Source organism: Scyliorhinus torazame, chromosome 4 (assembly GCF_047496885.1).
Source record: "Scyliorhinus torazame isolate Kashiwa2021f chromosome 4, sScyTor2.1, whole genome shotgun sequence".
In the NCBI taxonomy this organism is placed as follows: domain Eukaryota; kingdom Metazoa; phylum Chordata; class Chondrichthyes; order Carcharhiniformes; family Scyliorhinidae; genus Scyliorhinus; species Scyliorhinus torazame.
This window is the reverse complement of record NC_092710.1, coordinates 235518291-235540007: the sequence shown is the minus strand read 5'-3', so window position 1 is coordinate 235540007 and position 21717 is coordinate 235518291. Positions and strand designations below refer to the sequence as shown.

The 21717-nt window shown below is 42.2% G+C and overlaps 1 protein-coding gene across 1 annotated transcript in view; it reads right to left on the bottom strand.

Moving 5' to 3' along the window:
* The window catches only part of LOC140410825 (potassium channel subfamily K member 3-like), a 172437-nt gene extending 162265 nt beyond the window's left edge, over positions 1-10172 (bottom strand). The window contains exon 1 of the mRNA XM_072499497.1: positions 9823-10172. Coding sequence (XP_072355598.1) covers positions 9823-10105 — 283 coding nt within the window. The 5' untranslated portion in view covers positions 10106-10172. The remainder of the gene's footprint in view (positions 1-9822) is intronic.
* Between the last annotated feature and the right edge of the window lie 11545 nt (positions 10173-21717).

The following is a 21717-nucleotide window of genomic DNA, read 5'->3' as shown; positions in this document are numbered from 1 at the left end:
TTAGCCTGGTGGAGGGAAGATTGCTGGATAGTCATGACAGCCAGCATGCTCCTTTGAGCACTGAGGTTCGCAGTCATGATGGTACCAAGTCATGGCAGAGAGTATGAAATTCATGACCATTGCCTGAGCTCCACTGCAGCATTGAGATGTTGAGGGGCTTTCATTTTGTTTCCACCTGTTTTGAAATGTAAGCTGAGACAGCAGCCACCAGACACTGTATCACAAATGAGTCTGCAAGTACTATCATAGAGTTGACCAACATTTTAATGATGGAAAAGATGGGTCAAGGCTTTGAGTGTTGCCCTCTGCCACAATGGAGCCAGACTCCTACGACGTTTTTAACAGTGACAGGAGGCTGTCACTTGAAACGATACCCGCTTCTCTCTCCAGAAAATAATGCAGAAACCTGATAGGCATTTCTGGCACTTTGTTTTTTAGTTTTGTGACAGACGACTGTCTGGTAAGCCTGCACCAAGCATCTGAGTCAGTGTGCAAAAGCATTCACCCTGAATGATTCCCCATTGCAGTCCTAATTTGTGTACCCTGTAACGGAACTCATCTGTGACCTCACCTTTCCTTCGGTCTGACTGCAGCACTCTCATGCCCGATGGCTTACCACATGCAGATCCTGATTCTATACTAGCCTTCCAGTATTTATGCTGGTGGATGCGAGTGTCAGATCATTGACAGTACTGCTTCATAAGAGGACTGGTGCAACTCGCTCTCTTTTTCTCCAGGGGCTGCTGTGACCGAGCAGATGACAGTTCTTTGGGTATCTGAAAACACAATATCAGAGCGGGGTTTGGGATAAGGGTGGGATATAAAGTAAGAAGTCCTTGAGCATACCATTGGGTGCTTGTGCACCATGCCAGATAGCAGTATGAAGGTATGGTCAGAATTAAGAACGGGCATAAGCAAAAACATACTGTCACCCTGAATGCTCTCAGCTACGGCAGATGTAACAGGCTCTATAAAAGCTGGCCCCATGATGCACAACACCATCTCCTCTGAGGGACTCAGGTATGTCTCCGCACTAGTTTAGCTTCAATTGTGGACAAACAATCTTTCCATGCAAGAGGGGAGCCATTTGACCCTTCTCCGCTTGGTCATAACAGAAATTTGGGGACTCCACATCCATGACAAAACCCACAAATGAGAAATTAGAAGCAGGAAATTAAAATGATCCCGAGACATAATTTTAAAACTTCAATGCAGGCTTTGTCATTTTGATTTGTTTTGCTTTGATTTATTGTCACATGTACTGAGATACAGTGAAAAGTATTGTTCTGCGTACAGTCCAGACAGACCGTTCCATACATGAAAAAATATAGGACATACATAAATACACAATGTAAATACATAGACATCAGGTGAAACATCCAGAGTGCAGTACTACTCAGTAGAAAAGATGCGTTAAGACATCAATTCAATCCATAATAGGGTCATTTTAGGAGTCTGGTAACAGCGGGGAAGAGGCTGTTTTTGAACCTGTTTGTGTGTGTTCTCAGACATTTGTATCTCCTGCCTGATGCAAGAGGTTGGAAGAGGGAATAATCCGGGTGGGAGGGGTCTTTGATTATGCTACCAGCTTTCCCAAGGCAGTGGGAGGTGTAGACAGAGTCAATGGATGGGAGGCGGTTTTGTGTGATAGACTGGGCTGTGTTCATAACTCTCTACATTTTCTTATGGTCTTGGGCTGAGCAGTTGCCGTACCAGGATTTGATGCAGCCAGATAGGATGCTTTCTATGGTGCATCTGTAAAAATTGGTAAGAGTCAATGTCGACATGATGAATTTCCTTAGTTTTCTGAGAAAGTATAGGCACTGTTGTGCTTTCTTAGTCGTAGCATCGACGTGGGTGGACCAGACATGTTGTTGGTGATGTGCACATCTAGAAATTTGAAGCTGTCAACCATCTCCACCTTGGTACCATTGATGCATACGGTGGTGTGCACGATACTTTGCTTCCTGAAGTCAATGACCAGCTCCTTAGTTTTGCTGACGTCGAGGGAGAGATTGTAGTCATTACACCACACCACTAGGTTTTCTATCTCCCTCCTGTACTGTGATTCATCGTTGTTCAAGATCCAACCCACTGCGGTCGTCTCATCAGCAAACTTGTAGATGGAGTTGGGGCCAAATTGTTCCACACAGTCGTATGTGTATAGGGAGTATAGTAGGGGGTTAAGCATGCAGCCTTGTATGGCCCCAGTATTGAGGACTATCGTGGAGGAGGTGCTGCTTATCCCTACTGATACTGGTCTAGGGATCAGGACGTTGAGGATCCTGGTGCAGAGGGATGATCCAAGTCCTAGGTTTTGGAGCTTCGATATGAGCTTGGCTGGGATTATAGTGTTGAAGGCAGAGCTGTAGTCAATGAATAGGAGTCTGACGTAGGAGTCCTTGTCGTCGAGATGTTCCAGGAATGTGTGTAGGGCCAGGGAGATGGCGTCTGCTGTGGACCGGTTATGGCGGTATGCAAATTGCAGTGGGTCAGCCATTCTGGGAGTACGGAGATGATGTGTCTCATGCCAACCTCTCTATGCACATCATAGCGATAGATGCCAAGGCCACCAGACGGTAGCCATTGAGGCATGTTGCCTGGTTCTTCTTTGGCACCTGTATGATGGTGGTCTTCTTGAAGCAGGTAGGAACCTCGGAATGGAATAGGAAGAGGTTGAAGATATCCGCGAACACACCCAGGATCTGAGTGCACAACCAGGGACTACGTCAGGACTCGTTGCTTTCCGAGGGTTCACTTTCAAGAAAGCCGATCTGACATCAGAAGCTGTATCGGTATATATGGCTGTGTCCGAGGCTGCTGGGGCAGTTGACAATGGTTTGATGGTTTCCTGCTCAAAATGAGCATAGAATACATTGAGTTCTTTGGGGAGGGGCACGCTTCTACCAGAGATTCTATTCGGCTTCGCTTTTGTAACCCGTTATGTTGTTTAAGCCTGTTATGCTGTTATTCGGTTCGCACCCTATTTTGTTTTCCGCGCTGGTATACTAAAAATGTCCACATTCAAAGCCTGTAACATCCTTGAATAGGGTGCGGCAACATGGACAGTTTAAACACTCTATCCATTGAAGAGTTAAGAAGTATAGCCAGGCAATTAAAGATAGATATCCGTTCAAAAGCTAGGGAGTCCAAAATCCTACCATTAGATTTTAGCAATCACCTAGATCCCCCTAGACAATACCTAACAGGGATTGAAAAGGAAAAAAGGGACCAGAAAGCATCAGGTTTTGAAACAACTCCTTCCTTAAGCCAGAACTCAACACGAAAGAGAGATTCAAAATCCATAATGTAAGGTTATTTTGATAGACCCTGTTTTGCAACTTTATCACCTGAAGATCACCCACATTGCACAAAGGAAAACAATGATGCTGATGCTTATCCGGAGCTAACTGAGCACAAATGTGTCCTGGGCAGAAACGTAAACAGAACATAGCTGTAATAGTGTAAGGTTAAGATTTGAGCATGCGAGGATGAACGCGTGTGTAAGTAATAAAAAAAACAACCTTATAATGAAATACTCCTTTGATATTGACGAGCATCTTGCGTATTTTTGGACCTGCTGTCATCTAGGCAAGTGAAGAGTATTCCATCACACTCCTGATTTGTGCTTTGAAGATGGTGGGCAGATTTCAGAGATTCAGGAAGTGAGTTACTCGCCACAGAATTCCCAGTTTCTGACCTCTCTTGCAGCCACAATATTTATATGGTTGGTGCAGTTACATTTCTGGTTAATGGTAATGCCCAGGTTGATGATGGTGATTTATTTGGGATATTTAAAATGGTCAAATAATATTATACAGTAAATAGAGAAAATAGATTTCCTGTGGGAGCTACTAACTTGCATTTTGGATGATGTCAGGAGCACTTCTTCATGTAAATAGTATTGTCATGAAGATGTGCTTATTCACATAATGATTTTAATCCACCTGGAAACACAAATTGAACTTTCAAAGACAGACTTTTATAAACATAGAATGAAGGTGACCTGAGATCACAGCCAAAGATGGCTACCCCAATTTACAGTACTGCACATTCCACATTCCAATCCTTTGGAATGGAGTCAGAAACTCTGCAAAGCCAACAAAGACAATGACCGCGAGGGAATGTGAAGGATACAGATTTTCCTGTTCCATTAACAAGTCATTAAGGCCTGAGGTGCACAACTATTGGAGATTAACCATTAAGTGTAATCACTTGGACAAGATAGCTTTCTGGACGTGAGCTGATCAAGTTACCATAGAATAAATGGACAATGGCCTTAATTGGATCCCCTGGCAGTTGGAACAGGAAGGTCACATGTTAGATCAACCCTCTGTAGGTTTTAAGAATATGTTTTCTCAGCATAACTGAGGACAAACTGAAAAGTTGAAAGAAATGACCCATTTGGGGACTTTTTCCTCCATCTCTCTCCCCAACCCACCTGGCAAGTTTCAAGACCCATATGTTGTCTATGACCAATCAGGGACGTTCCTGCTGCAAACAGACTTCTTAAAAGAAATTCAGCCCATCACTAACATCTCCAGAAAATTAACCAAATCAGCTGGATACATCTTTAAATCTGATGCACTGGAACCAGCAAAGGATAGTCTGAAGCCAGTAGAGTCACCAAACTATATATACATACTCCTTTAACACTTTTTATGCACTCTAATTTGGTCAAGTTATCCATCTCCACTCTGTAATTTTCATTTGAGGGTGCGTGTGAACTTCAAAAGCATGTGTGCAAAAGTATATTTATTATTTTACTAAAGTCAATTTAAGAATAATAAAGTTAACCTTTTTCTTTACTAAACTTCAGAAAGCCTGTCTAATTGGCTCTTTTATGGTCATAGTACATAAACAGTTAAGTGCTCATCGAATTGGCACTTATATCCTTCTCAAACAAAAATAAACCTGTTGTGGTTAAAGCAAGGAGAGGGAAATGAGGGGAGACATTCATCCCCTCCTCACTTGATCAGCACAGTAGTGAAAAATCTTTTCATTCCAGATCAGTTGAAAATGTCAAAACTGAGATTGATAGTAATTGTATTAAGGGATATAGAACTAAAGTTGAGTTAAGCCACAGATCAGCCATGATCTAATTGAATGGCAGAGCAGGCAAAAGAGGATGAATGGTCTACTCCTGTTACTATGTTCCTATGCATTCTGCTGAGATAAAGCACACGCTGTACATCGATAACATAAATGGCTTAATGAACAGTGTACATTTTTCATAGCGAAAGCATAAATTCTCCTACATTGCTTGGATATAAAAACAATAAACTCGACTTCTTTCTCTCTAAACATAGTTGCTAAGGTGGAAGATTTCCTTATCTAGATTAATCCTTCAACTGATTCATACTTCAAAAGATAGATCGCTTTTTCTTGCTGGTTGCCAAGATTACAGACATTCTTCGACCGGAGAGAAAAACTGCCCCTCTCTGAACTGTTCTCCCTTAAATCTCTGAGAAGCAAACTCAGCCCATGAAACTGTCAATAAAAATTATTACCTTGAGGTGAGAACTTAAGTTTTGATGAGACTTCAAAATGTCTGCCTGGCTAAGCTCCCTGCTCTGTGAATAGATAAGAACAATGTGCTGGGCCATCAGGTGTCACAGCAGTAATCTACTCACAATAGCACAAACTGCTTAAAATTATAGGTGACAACCCTCTCTCTGAAGAACTAATTATCACCTCAAATCAATATTGCAACCAGATTGGTTTCAAGCTGCTGGTTTGCTATGCAAACAAGCTGTACATTAATTAAATATACCATTTTGGTTCATGTATGATGCATCCTAGTGTGCAGCAGTACACCGATTGACATGAGTGCCGTGAACTTTGAGAAATCCTGCTATTTGTAACAATTGGTGAGCTCGCTCATTTTGTTCTCTTTTGCCTTTGTTAGCTGCAATTTGCATCATCAATTTCCACATTTATACCGACAATACCAGCTCTACCTCACAACTAAATTTCCCATTCCATCCTGTCTCTATAATGCCAGATTGCTTGCCTGACATTAAATACTGAACAGAAAATTCCTCCAATTAATATTGAGATGATAAATTGCATTCCCTAGCTATTGGTCCTATCACACACTCTAGGAGCTGCCTGAGGTTGAATTACACTGCCATGTTGATGTCATATTAAACCCTGAGATAATAATAATATTTATTGTCACAAGTAGGTTTACATTAACACTGCAGTGAAATTACTGTGAAAAGCCCCTTGTCACCACACTCCGGCACCTGTTCGGGTACATAGAGGGAGAAGGGCAGCACGGTAGCACAGTGGAGGGCAGCATGGTAGCACAGTGGATGGCAGCACGTTATCACAGCGGTTATCACAGTTGCTTCACAGCTCCAGGGTCCCAGGTTCGATTCCTGGCTTGGGTCACTGGCTGTGTGGAGTCTGCACGTTCTTCCCGTGTCTGCAGGGGTTTTCTCCGAGTGCTCTGGTTTCCTCCCACCGACCAAACATGTGCAGGTTAAGTGTATTGCCCATGCTAAATTGCCTTTAGTATCCAAAAAGGTTGGGTCGGGTTACTCGGTTACGGGGATGGGGTGCAGATGTGGGCTTGGGTGGGGTGCTCTTTCCAAGGGGCGGTGCAGACTCGATGGGCCGAATGGCCTCCTTCTGTACTGTAAATTCTATGAGAAATCAAAATGTCCAAATCACCTAGCAGCACGTCTGTTGGGACAGATGAACTTCTGACCCCATATCCACATCATCACTAAGACTGATGTTTCCAGCTCGACTACCACCTAATTTCATTTATGCCTCAGCTCATCTGCTGCTGAAACCCTCATCCATGCCTTTGTTACCTCTTGATTTAGCTATTCTAATTTACTAATATGCACGCCAGATGATAATTCATCCATCATGGCTTCAGTTGCCAAAGCTCAGGAATTATTTCTCCATACCTCTCAACCTCTTTTCCCTTCCATAAAATGTTACTTAAAACCTACCTCTTTGGCCAAGTTTTTGGTCATCAACCCTAATGTGACTTTGTCATATTTTTCTTTACTATCCTCCATTGGCACATCTTGGACAGTTTCAGGCAAAAATGGGCAATAATGGATCCATGAAAACATTCCAACTGGACACTAGTCTGTGCAAGAACCACATCCTCCTCCACCCACTATACACTACCGACCTTACCACCTTGCTCCCTGCTACACATCCCTACCTCCCCAACCCCCTGCTCCTTGATCTGAATAAATTAGTCTTTACTTTTGGATAAGAATGAGAGGGGATCTAATTGAATCACATATCATTCTGAAGGGGCTTGGCAAGGTAGATACTGATAGGTTGTTTCCCCTAGCTGGCGAATCTAGACAGCGGGGTACAGTCTCACAATAAGGGGCCAATCAATTAGACCTGCAATGAGGAGAAATTTCTTCACGCGCAGGATTGTGAATCTTTGGAATTCTCTACCCCACAGAGCTTTGTGTGCTCCCTCATAAAGTAATTCAAAACTGGGCTGGGTGAATGTCTGATCTCTCAGGAAATCAACTTTTACGGAGAGTCAGTGGGAAGGTAGAGTTAGGGCAGAAGATTATCCCTGATTGTATTGAATGGCAAAGTAAGCTTAAGTGGCCATATTATTTACTCCCTTTATTTCCTATGTTCTTATCTGATCTGTCAGCCAGCTCAGCTTGGGAGCCTGCAGATTTCCTGCCCTCTCACAGCCAGCGAGCTGCAATAGGGCACCCATTTGGTGCATTCCAGCTCATTGGCAGCATTTGAATGAGGACCAAATCTGAAAAGAGTTTAAACCTCCTGATGCCAGCTATGAGCACAGCTGCTAGGATGAGTTTGTGTGCATGTCAGATGGAAGTTTATGATTGCCCCCTCTACCATCACTATTAATTATGTAATTGTATTCCACTGTTGTAAAGAAATATTAATTTTATCACTCTGCACCCTTCATTCATAGTATCTATAGAGAAATATCCAAATAAGTGCAGGCACATCTAAATAAACAGTTCAAAGGAGTCACTATAGCTGCATAATAAAACAGTTAAAAATAGACCATCTGATCATTTATAACAGATAGAGCTTTCTAAACAACATAGCCATTTTTTTTTCACAAAGCTGACAGCTTTCCAATTTAACATGACACATACTTGGATTAAGCAGTTGCTAAAATGGGTAGAGCTGCTGAAAATATTGCAGAGGAACGCTACAAGCAAAGTGAATCTGCACCTAATTTAAGTATCCCTATAAATATGGATCATCATTAAATAACAACAGCAATAACAAATTGCATTGAAGTAACACATTTAATGTAGAAACATATCAAGGCTACTACACAAATAAGAATTACATGGTGCAAGTCAATCCAGAAAGGGAAGAACTGGAGGGTATGCTTGGGGGTGGTGAGAGTGGGGGTGGGGGTGGGGGGATGGGTGTTACAGGCTGAAAACGTTGGTTGGAGAGATGGATTTGGAGAGATTTTAGAAGGTAAATATAATAGTGGAAAGGTTTAGGGCAAAGGTTTAGTAATAACGATTAGAACCCAGATCTCCAAAAGCAGTGCACTAATTCACCAATGTAGAAGTAGACAGACGATCTTGCTGGTAACTGTAGCAAATTGCATGGACTTATATTGAATTTATAACACAGAAAACAGCTCATTCAGAGAAAATCATCCACACTAATGTTTATACTCCACATGAGCTTCCTCCCATCCTCCCTCTAACCCCATCAACAAAATATTTTATTCCTATCTTCCTCAAGTATTAATCCAGCATCCCTTTAAATGAAACTGTGCTATTTTCCTCACTCAGAGAAGCAGAGAAGTTTCTCCTTGTATTCTGGATTTGATACATTATTGACCATCTTATATTTATGAATCCTAGTTTTGGAGTCCTCAATAAGTGGAAACACTTTCTTTACATCTACCCTATCATAACCTTGCATAATCCTAAAGACCTCCACCAAATTGCCCACAGTCTTCCTTTTCCCAGAGAAAAGAATTGCAGCTTGTTCAATCTTTCCTGTCAGTTCTGGTCTCATTCTTTTTTAAAAATCCTCCAATGAATCTATATCCTTTTGAGAATATGGAGATCAGAACTGTGTCTAGTACTCTAAGTGCGGTGGGGCCAAGGTCCGATATGAGTTTAGCATAACTTTTCAGCTCTTCAATCCTATTCCTCTAGAACTGCTTTGTTCGAATCTTCTATGACTTTGTTAACCTGCAATGTCACTGTTGTTGTTCTGTGAATCCCTACCTCTAACTCCCTTTGTTCCGCTACCTTACCTAGACCTACACATTCGCCAAAGAAAGGTCTTTGTTAATACGTAAATATATATATATTAGCGATTTCCATGATTGTCTTTCTCCAGGAAGAAAACATTTCCGTGTTTTGACATTCCTGGGTTTGACGGGTTGTTCATAAAGGCTCACAACAGGTAAATGAATGCGATATTAGAAGTTCCTAAATTGATTAGTTACTCCGGGCTATCGTAGCTCGCTCTATAACTTAAAAATAGACCTATTTGTTAGAAATGTCACTGAAACATTCTTACAGTGGACAGTGAATATTTAGTGCATGGGATTATGTAGCCTGGTTCCATCCTTGAAACTTTATTTCAATCACTATGGCTTCAACAAACCACCAGAAAAAAAACCATCTTTATTATCTTGAACAAAAAAGAAATGAAATGAATATTGTAAACTGCCACAGTTATTAACTTTGGAGAAGAACAGCGCCCAAACGCGGTTTAATAAATCAGATGTTGTTTTCTCTTTACTAATGGATTATACGAATGCAGAAAGAAAAGTGCAGGTCTGTAATACAGGCGGGAAGTACTTACCGATAGTTGTGATCACAGTGATGGCGAAATAGAAAGATCCAGCGAATTTCCACTGGACCCCAGCTTTATGCGGCTTGAGTTTCAAAACAACTAGCTCGAGTTCCTCATAGTTCTTCTCGCTCAGGTTGTATTTGCTCATGAGCTCGAGCCTCCTTTCCTCCAGGCTCTTCTTCTCCGAGGTCTCCTGCTTGGACTCCAGGGCATCAAAGACGGCGGCTCCGACCAGGAGGTAGGTGAAGGTGCAGACAATGAGGGCGAGAGTCCGCACGTTCTGGCGCTTCATGGCGCCGCTCCGGGAGCCGCTGGACTCATGATGCACAGGAGAAGACTTGAGACCGCGGCGGAGAGACAGCCCACACTCTCGAACGCTGGGAGCTGTCTTTCAGCACTGTCGAGCCATGTCGCCCCGCCTACACACTGCTGCTTGCTGCTGCTGCTTCTGGCCATATTCGGGGAGTGGGGGGGGGGGGGGGGGAGCTGACTCACACCAGGGCAATTGCAGGAAAGGCACGTACCCCAATCTGCAAACCTATCTATTATGGGAAATATAATGCATTAAAGAGAAATTGGTGTTTTACAATGGCAGCTGTAAGCAGTTGCACCGCTTATAAAGTGGATCTCCATATCCCCCACACAGTGACACAGTGAGTGTTGAAAACGGATGCGCACACAATGCAGCATGGGTTTTACACATTTGAAGGAAAACAACAAAAAATAAATAAACGCAAACTATGTTGGTGATTGGTTCAGGCGGATGTTGTATTCGAAATTAGTAATTGAGAAGTGCCCGTAATTGACCAATAAATATTGATATCCATCATTAGTCGGAGGTATTAAAAAATAAATTGGTGTAATTATTGTTTCCACTCGCACGTCCTCGTATATCTAAAACTGGAGGATACTGCATGCTTCCAACTATCCTTCAGCACCACTTCGTCAATGGTGGTTAAACAAGAGCACTGTTGGTTCTGTGTGTGCGTGTGTGTGAATCTTGCTTAGCGTTGAGTATTTTTAACCTTAAGTCAACTAAGAATAGAAAACAAAAGGTTACTAGATAATAAACTACCGTGAGCTTTCATATCTTATGCCAGTGTCCCAGCAGGCGTGATTAGAGCTATTTGCAATAGATGTATCCCTGAGATTAAATTGTACGCACGAAACTGGTATTCACTTCTATGGCAATTGACAGAAGATTAATTAACAGTTGTTTAAAATTACTGGCGGTTATTTTGAATTTATGAACTAATTCGATTATAAATTTACCCACGTAATTTGTGAAGCTTTATTCAGCATTTTAGTAATATGTATCGCTGTATCTATTGGAGGCGGCTATGGGGGGTGGGGTGGCTTGTGTTTTGCACAAATCTGTTAATTTGCATCGTGCCAGCAGCTTTGTTTTCATCGTGTTGTTATGTTTCCTCCCTCGTCATCTCATTCAGCTTCATGCACTTTCCTTGAGCTGCGATTTGGACTTTTCTTGATATTAATTCAACCTCCCAGCCCAAAACACATACACATTACACGCAAGCCTTCCACAGCAATTTTTGCAATCCTATTTAACTGTTTGTCCTTTATTTTACTTGGAATTCCATTCAATTGAATTAGTCTGCATTTTTTTCTCATTCAGTACGTGCAAAATTGAAACCTGCTCATGCTTTTCCTAAAATATAATTTGGTAACAAATGAAGCCACATGGCATGGCATTGTTATTCAGGGGATAACCCCAATTCCAATCAATTATCTCACAACCAACCTCGCCACTTAATTTTCTTTAAGCTCTACACATGTCAGCGAGTTGATATTGCAGAAGAAATTCAGAGAGGTCTACTGCAGAGGACCACAGGTGGGGGAAAATGCTCTGATTGCAATCTGAGTGATGTTACACAGAATTCACCTCAGTCAAGCTTATTGCAACATTGCTATCATCCTTTACAAAGCTGGGGCTGATATGTCCCACTGAAGTCTGAGTGCAAAGGAATGGTGTTCACAAGTCATGTTGTTTGGGAACTTGCAGGCACAGAGACTCAGATTTGTCATCTGCCTCTGTCACTTCCAAGCTTTCCTGCCAAGTGTGACAGGACCGTGGTATACCTCTGCCCTCAATGGGATTTTGCTGCATAGAAAATGTGTGTGCATGAAATAAATCTGCTGTCTACTTAATTTTCCATCTGTTACAGTTGATTGCATTGGGTAAGACAAGAATTGGGCCAAAAATGTTTAAACAATAAACATTGGGTATTCCCACAAGCTTCCAGCCATGTTTTGTTTCTGTAACAAATGCCTAAAACTTAGCACAACTGTTTTTCATCCTCTCCTTTCCACTGCACAATGGATTTTCCAATGGAGTTAGGAATCCATTTTTGACTCCATCTAAAATATGCACCAAAACCAATTCTAATATTAAAAAACCTGTATGGATTTAAATGGGTTCATGCATTTGCAAAGGTTTTAGATAGAAGAATTTTATATGAACATATTGAAAACATTCATCTCGTATTCTTAAAAACTGTAATTTTTGGACAGTGGCCGCGATTCTCCGAGCTCCCTCTGGGTCGGAGAATCGCTGGGTGGGCACGACAATCCCGCCACGCCGCTCTTGACGCCAGCCGCCGATTCTCCAGCGACCGCAGAATTGGCAGCAATTGCACCCGCGCAATCATCGCGGCGCCAGTCAGGGGCCCTTGAGAGCAGCCCCTGCGGCAATTTTCCACGCTCGACGGGATGAGTGCCCTCCAAGTTCCGTCGAGTCCCACCGGTGTGGTTTACATATGGCCCCACCTGGCGGGACCTCGGCACTCTGGCTGCGGGGGCCGTCCTGGTGGGGGGGGGGAGGGGGAGCCGACTCCGGGGGTGGGGCCTCCACAGTGGCAAGGCCCGCGATCGGGGGCTACTGATCGGTGGGCACTCTCATTCCGGGGGGGGGGGGGCTATGTTCCATCACGCCAGGCCCCTGTAGGGCTCCGCCCTGTTGCCTGGGGGCCGGCGCGAAGACGGCCATGGCGCGCATGCGCTGACCCACGCCGGCCGTGTAGGGCAGCTTTCGGCGCCGGAGCAGCGCGCAGCACTCCGACGTTGTTCCAACCCCTGAAGAAGAGGAGAATACCTGGACCTGGAGACTCGTTGACGCCGGCGTCGCTCGTGTCGGTTTTGATGCAGTGTCAACACTTGGCCGCGATATTGGTGAATCCCGGCCATTATCTATAATCTTCTTAAAATCTACCAGTAATATATATTTTCTAGTTGTCATATCACCTTTCCTTGGTCAGACTTTCTGATTTGATCAGTAACTCATTTTAATGTGCTTAATTTTCATTCTTAACATAGCTTAACTCATAGGCTAAGCATTGGAACCAAAATCTACCAGTACAACCAAGTAGAATCAATCCAATCAATCAATAAATCCATATAATTTAAGCTTCAACCATTCAACTCTCTGAGCTGAATAAAATCTACCGATAAACACACAGAAGCTAAACATTAAGTGTTGTCAGTACAGCTGAGTCTGGAGTTTATGTTTACAGTTCCACCCCAAACTACTGCACAAGTTCCCAGCCCACAGTACCACATTTGTCATCCACGTTGAACTGTTCCACTCACACAAGACCTGATTTTTATTTTGGAAGTCAGGAAATCAGCTTATATGATAATCCTTAATGTGAACAGTATAGTGGCTCACCTTCACCAATGCCACAAATCCCTTCTTTGCCCCATCGCCCAAGAATTCCACCTAAGGACAGCAGGTTATGAGAAATCCCCCCCCCCGGCTGTCAGAATCCAGAATAACATCCTTCCAAATGTTGCCAAGGCACTGATGGTGAGGCCACCCTCACAAGTCTGCTGAACCCCAGTGCTTTGAAATTCAGTAAGGCATGAAAGTGGGCATGAGGACGGTGATGTGCAATTATCCTGCGCCTGATGCAGGCAACTTAATAACAGCATGCAGCCAGTGTTAAGTGTGCTGCTGAGTGATAGCATGCCTGAGGAGGAGGCAAAAAATCATGAGAGGCTAGCATGAGTTCAAGTTAGTCTGCACTACATAAAGTCAGCCTGTACCTCCTAAAGGCGAGGTGCATTTTGACTGGAGCAAATGCTAGAAGTAGCTGGGAAAGTGTGTTTGAGCAGGAAAAGAACTGAAAAATCATGCAACAGGGTAGAAGCATTTCTAAGGTTCTGTGATGAAGCACTGGAGACCTTGATGCAAGAATTGGACAGGAGGAGAGAGATTCTCTATACACAGGGGACCAAGAGCCCCTCCAGACAGACATCACTAAGGCAGTGGCAGCAGATAGCCATTATAGTCAATGTCAAAATCCTGGAATTCCCTCCCCAACAGCAGTGTAGGTGTACCTACATCACATGAACTGCAGGGATTCAAGAATCCAGCTCATCAACACTTTTTAAAGGGCAATCAGGAATGGACAATAAATGCTGGCCTAGTCAGCAACACCAACATCCCGCAAATGAATAATAAATAAAACACCAACACTGTAATCCCGAAAACTTGGATGCAGTGTCGCAAGAAATTCAATGATTTCACACAAGTGGTCAAAGTCAGTGAATGGATCCTCAAATGCTATAGCCATACAAATGCACCACTAACCTCACAAACCTCTAAATTCACTAACACACGTTCACTCATCTACCAACCGTCTCTATCAATTATGAATCATACCTTACATTCATACCCCATTTACACATCTAGATTCAAACCCTACACCCATATCTCACAGTTTGTACCGACATCTATTCAACCATAACAGACACATTATTCAAATACATTGCACTATTCACTGACATGCCTCTCTTTCTCTCTCTTGCAGAGTAAGTTGAATCATCACCACAAGTGGCAGCACATAACCGGCAGAGGAGACCATAGCTGCATACCCAAAGCCTGATGGAGGAGATGGTGACAGAGCCAACATTGGGACGGCCATAACTGAGGTCAAGGACATCAGCAGAGCTGAAGGGATCAATGATAACCATATGCTCATACCTAATGCATCTTCTCACATCCCATTTCCCCCTCAGCCTGCGATGTCTTCTGATTTACAAGCTTCAGATGGTCTCTTTCTTCTGCCCAACACCTCCCCTCACTGCAACCCCATCAATTATAATCCCTTCTCCTTTCAAGAACTCAAGAATTAGAATCTGGTTGGTCAATGATGCAGCAACTAATCTGTAAGCAGTTTATGATCCCTTGAATTAGCACTGTTGGGCTTTCCCTTCCCTTTCCTTGCCTTCCCAGCTCCAGAAATGCACCAGAATGTATGCACGTGCCTCAGACACCATTTTGTATCTGAAATGGCATACTGAGCACAGTGCTGAATTTTGCAGCACACGATTCTCCGCATGCTATTAATTCCAACCTGGCAGAATTTTCCAAAGACTAAGCTAAGTACCCATTCCCAACCTAGACACACCATCACCACAATGACTGCAGTAGTTCAAGAAGATCCACCACCTTCAACTAAACACAACTAAGGATTGGCAATAATTGCAGTTTTGGCAGAAATTACCACATTCTAAGAATAAAATTCAAATCATCCATCCTCAAATCATAGAATTTCATAGAATTTACAGTGCAGAATGAGGCCATTCGGCCCATCGAGTCTGCACCGGCTCCTGGAGAAGAGCACCCTACCCAAGGTCATCACCTCCACACCCTAGCCCCATAACCCAGTAACCCCACCCAACACTAAGGGCAATTTTGGACACTAAAGGCAATTTATCATGGCCAATCCACCCAACCTGCACATCTTTGGACTGTGGGAGGAAACCGGAGCACCCAGAGGAAACCCACGCACACACGGGGAGGACGTGCAGACTCGACAACAGTGACCCAAGCCGGAATCGAACCTGGGACCCTGGAGCTGTGAAGCAATTGTGCTAACCACTATGCTACCGTGCTGCCCAGAATCTACACAATCCCCGTCCCAGTGTCTCCTTCCCAGAGTCTTACTAACTCCTTGATTTCCCCCATTTCCACCTGCTCCAATGTTGTTAACTGTAGCCTGCCCTTTTAAAAAAGTAAAAGGAAAAAAATGAATACACAGGTAAAAGAACATACAGTAATAATGGATAATGGTTTATGGCTCTCATAATTCACAGGTTATGGAGTTTCATCACTGAATAATAGTTAAAATCCCAAACTACCATATAAAGAAATTATAATTTGACTTATTCAGTCAGTCCCTATGAATCATTGTTAATACGTTATACATTACATTCCTGTGGTTATTCTGACTCATATCATCATTGTCACTAGATCCACCAGTCGGACATAAAAAGTAAATGGACCTTTAGACAAATTCTGTTGAAACAGCTGTAGAAAACTCTATTCACCTGACACAATTATTTTTGTTCACATAATTAAATAGAGTAATATATAATAATCATTTGTGCAGTGAAAGAAGCTTGCCCATCAACTCAGAACATAAATTTTCAATGAAGACAAAAGGCTGTCCTGTCATCGTGTTGAAACAAGATAGTCACCTTGCAACAGCCACTTGTGCCAAAAGTATTGGTTACAAATGATGAATTTAAAGTTCCTTGCCACAGATTTTAAGTGTGATTGTTGAGAGGGAACATGATTGAGATTTTAATAAACGGTTATTCTATAAAGGGACTAAAATTAATATGAATTATATAAGTCTGTTGAAATAGAGGGGACATGAATTTCAAATTAAGAATTTATATACTATTTTACAGTAACATTTCATGACAGAAGTATGTACATTTTAAAGCATATTAAAGAACAATGTGCTAGGCTCTACTATGATTGTCTTCCCTCCCCTTGGACCTTACCATTTTTAAAGCATTGCTCCTCCCACAATCTCATCACTGACAAAGCCATCTATGAATTTGTCCTTGTATCTCTCATCATCCATGTAGTCCTTTCCCTTTCTAACTACATGTCTTTCTGCACCCATCCCTGGAGTAAATTCTCACCCAAGCTAGTCACAGTTGAACTTTCAAACTTCCAATTGCCTAGTTTGGCCTTTCATTCATCTTCTAACCAAATCAAAAACTTCTAACCATGTTGGTGTGTTCAGTAGTCCTTCATTCCCTTTGTTACCATCAAGACATTAAATCTGTCCCACCACAATTGCTCCCCCATTGTTGCCTCCAACTTTGCTCACACAGGGGCCGCAGACTTGAGCCACTCGTCACCAGATCTGGCTTCATTGTATCACTAGAATTCATCCATCCATTATTCCAGGATCATCCTAGTAAAGCCAAACCCTATTTTGCTTCTTCCCTCCTCATCATCTCCTTACATATCTGTCCCCTTTCCTTTTCCCCTGAATTCTCACCTGCAACAAGTTTGAGGAGATCATGGATTAATTTGTCACAAAGGTTGCAATCTTTTGTTCATTTGCCACTGGTTTCCTACCCTTCTCTTACAAAGCCGGAGAGGTTGAATAAACTCGGTTTGTTCTCACTGGAACGACGGAGATTGAGGGGCAACCTGATAGACGTCTACAAAATTATGAGGGGCATAGACAGAGTGGATAGTCAGGCTTTTTCACAGGGTAGAGGGGTCAATTACTAGGGGGTATAGGTTTAAGGTGCGAGGGACAAGGTTTAGAGGAGATGTACGAGGCAAGGTTTTTACACAGAGTGTAGTGGGTGCCTGGAACTCGCTACCGGAGGAGGTGGTGGAAGCAGGGACGATAGTGACGTTTAAGGGGCATCTTGACTTATACATGAATAGGATGGGAATAGAGGGACACGGACCCCGGAAGTGTAGAAGATTGTAGTTTACACAGGCAGCATGGTCGGCGCAGGCTTGGAGGGCCAAAGGGCCTGTTTCTGTGCTGTACTTTTCTTTGTTCTTTGTTCAGATCTCTTGCAAGTTGTTTTTCTGCCCTATCACTGAACCTATGTCTCCCATGCTTTTCTAGCATACCCTCTATTATGGGTCCGGGTTTACAGAACCCCAAAGTGTTTCATGGAGTTCAACCGACCCACAACTTTTAATAGATTGTGGTGTGGGAAGCATACAGCAGAAATGGATGAATGTTTTTTTAAAACAAAACAATGTTTATTCGATGAACTCAAGTTAACCTTTTAAAAACAAACATTGAATATCTTAACACCCATTACTTCAAAGATAACCCCAAAAGACTACAACACTAAATAATCCTTCAAACTGTTCCTTTAAACATCCAAAAGACTTCAAACCTTCAAAAATGAGGAGCACATTAGGTTACATTCAATATATTTATAGTCTTTGGATTGCAGAAATCAACAGACCAGCTCTGTGTTTCTTCCTGCAGCTCACAGCAAAACACACAGACACTCCCAGCTGCGTTCTCAAACCGAAACTCAAAAAGCAGAAGTGAGCTCAACTCCCCCCACCCTCTGACATCACTTCAGTAATATGATCAGCCCCATTTCTTAAAGGTACATTGCTTAACATCCATTTCTTAAAGGTACTCTCACATGACACCTCTCATACCCTTTCTGCATTATCTCATACAGAAAATCCATCTCCTTACCCCATGACCCCATTCCCACTAAACTGCTAACTGCCCTACTTTCTTTCTTGGCTCCAAAGCTAAATGGAATTATTATTGGTGCTGCCTCCTCAGATATTGTCCTCCTGCCTTTAAAAACTACTATCCTTTCCATCCTCTTCAAAAAAAACTCATCCACAACCTCCTGTCCTTGTAAATTACCACTTCATCCTCAATTTCGCTGTTTACTATCTAATGTTTTTGAAAATGTTTCCATCCACAAATTCCATACCAAGCTTTCTCTTTCCATGTTTGAATCTCTCTGGTTAGGTCTCTGGCCTTGTGCAGCATCAAAACAGGTCTAACCAACATCACAAATGATATCTTCTGTGACTGTGACCATGGTTCAATAATCCCTCATCATTCTTCTTGACCTGCCTGCAGATGCCAGGTGCCATTGTTGACCACACCATCTTCTCCTAATGCCTCTCTTTCAGTGAGGTTAGGCTTGCTTGCTTCCACTTACATATCTGATTGTAGCCAGAGGCTCTCCAGCAATAGGCTTCTATTTTGAATCTGGGACGAAATAAATTAACATTTTAAATCCTAATTGTGAATTGCAATTCAGTTTGTTAAGATGCAGTTGAAGCAAAGTTTGAGCCCATTGGGCACCAACAGCCTTGGGGCTACAGGGAAAGTATGATGTAAATAGCATAGTGCTGAAAACATTTTATTAAAAGATTTATAAAGATTACTTCCATCAGAAGGTCAATTAGGATTCTTTCATTCTCTACAGCTCATGGTCTTGCCACATTGATATGTCAGATACAGTGGGTGTCAGCTGTCCATCTGTCAGTTACAGTGTGACAAGTATGCGAATAGTCCTTCTGTAAAAGGGCACCAGCACGTTACAATAAATTATCTCCAGATGAAGCATCTCAGTGTTTTAGAGTGAGGCCAGCAGAGTTAAACTTAGAAGTAGTGAAAATGCATTGAAACAGCTTTGCTCATAGATTAACATAGAATTTACAGTGCAGAAGGAGACCATTCGGCCCATCGAGACTGCACCGGCTCTTGGAAAGAGCACCCTACCCAAGGTCAACACCTCCACCCGATCCCCATAACCCAGTAACCCCACCCAACACTAAGGGCAATTTTGAACACTAAGGGCAATTTATCATGGCCAATCCACCTAACCTGCACATCTTTGGACTGTGGGAGGAAACCGGAGCACCCGGAGGAAATCCACGCACACACGGGGAGGATGTGCAAACTCCGCACAGACAGTGACCCAAGCCGGAATCGAACCTGGGACCCTGGAGCTGTGAAGCAATTGTGCTATCCACAATGCTATCCACAATGCTACCGTGTTGCCCTAATGCCCGTGTTTGACATAATGATGTAATGAGTTTACAAATGGCTCAAAATATGTTTTTTCCATCATTTTCTCCATTCCTGTTAAATACATAACTTGACAACACTTTATTATTTGTCTGGAATGTACATGTGAATGACTAATATTTTCTGTTGCGCGCTTTATTTTAATTGCACTGAAATAATGTTCAAAATGAAAATTGTTTAAATTAGCATTAGATTGAATCCTTTGCATTTGGGGGCATTGTAATACAATGACAGAAGAAATAGTTTATTTAGGGAGTGGCACTGTTATTTGAGTTAAAATCGTAATGACACATATAAAATGGACAAGAAAGGCATTCACAATAACAGGAAGAGGAAAAATCAATAAATGCTGAGAGAAAATGATTTGGAAATGTTAGATTTTAAATCTGCTATTAGATATTAATTTTCATGTCATTAACTGTATAATACAAATTATAGTTAGGTAATTGGTGATTGAACTCTATTGTCTGAGTTTTGTAATTTAGTGTCTTGCACTTTTTCTGTGATGAGAAAGTGTATTTTGGAATCAGCCTTAATAATAATAATAATAATAATAATCTTTATTATTGTCACAAGTAGGCTTACATTAACACTGCAATGAAGTTACTGTGAAAATCCCCTAGTCGCCACATTCTGGCACCTGTTCGGGTATACTGAGGGAGAATTCAGAATGTCCAATTCACCTAACAGCACGTCTTTCGGGACTTGTGGGAGGAAACCAGAGCACCCGGAGGAAACCCACACAGACACTGGGAGAACGTGCAGACTCCACACAGATGGTGACCCAAGCCGGGAATCGAACCTGGGACCCTGGCACTGTGAAGCAACAGTGCTAACAATTGTGCTACCGTGCTGTCTTATTTGCTAATGCGAATCATGTATAATTAATCATATTATCTCTTATTACAGAACATTATACTGGTCAAGTTTCATGGATAGAATATTTCTGAGTTGTGGCAAGACTACTTTCTAATTAATATAATTTAGATATTCAATTTGTATCTAATTAGCAGAATTCATAATTGCACAATTTGTAATCTTGTAACTCTGAAGGTGCTTCTAGCAGCACTATAAATCTTTAATTATGGAACCTAAAACTGTGCTCCTACTAAATCTCAATCACGGCTCCCAATCATTCCCTAGTTTGTTAAATGGCAGAAAAGATAGGGCATTCTTGACCACCAAGAATAAAAGTTACAATCAACAATCAGCCCTCGTGCTATTGTGAATTTTAAACTCCTGTACTCTACATTATAAGAATAAGTTTGTTGATGTTGAATTCCTCAAAGGTAAAAAAACAGGGCATTGTGCCAAATCTTTTAATACATAACAGATTGGAATAAATTGTTCTGCATCTCAAAAAAAGCACTCAATCAAAACATCCTCTACCATCAATCTGCTAAACCTTTCATGGACAACTTACAATATGCATTTTGATAGGATCCTTGACATAGTGAACTTTGTAAAGGTGCTTCATAGGAGCATTATCAAATAATACTTTATACCAATTAACATAAGGATATATGAGATTAGCTGACCAAAAGTTTGTAAAAAAAAGAGGTAGGTGTCATAATATACATCTATGTATACAATGGAGTGCAGACAGGCAGTGATTGACACACAGGATGACCAGTAAGCACACAGAACAGAGAAGCCAATCACCAAACAGGACACGACCACTATAAAGCCAGAGGGCACCAGTTTTTCCGCTCTCTCGGGACCCAGCCTCTGAGACAGTCAGAGTTAGTGAGCTGGCCAGTGCAAACACCATGTGGTAGCCAGTAAGTCTGGTTAGGCTAGCATCAGGTCTCCAGTCAAGTCAGCATAGTGTCAACCCACAGTTGAACATGTATAATAGTTTAGATGTTAAATAAAATGCATCTTATCAAGTCTTGGAGGTCTGTCTCTCGCTACAATGCATCAAGTGCAGTCCACATCGACCCAGCCTACCCAACACATCAGTAGGTTTTATGGATACGTTGAGCAAGGTGGAGAGATTTAGGCAGGAAATTTGATTTTGAGAAATTGTGGTCAA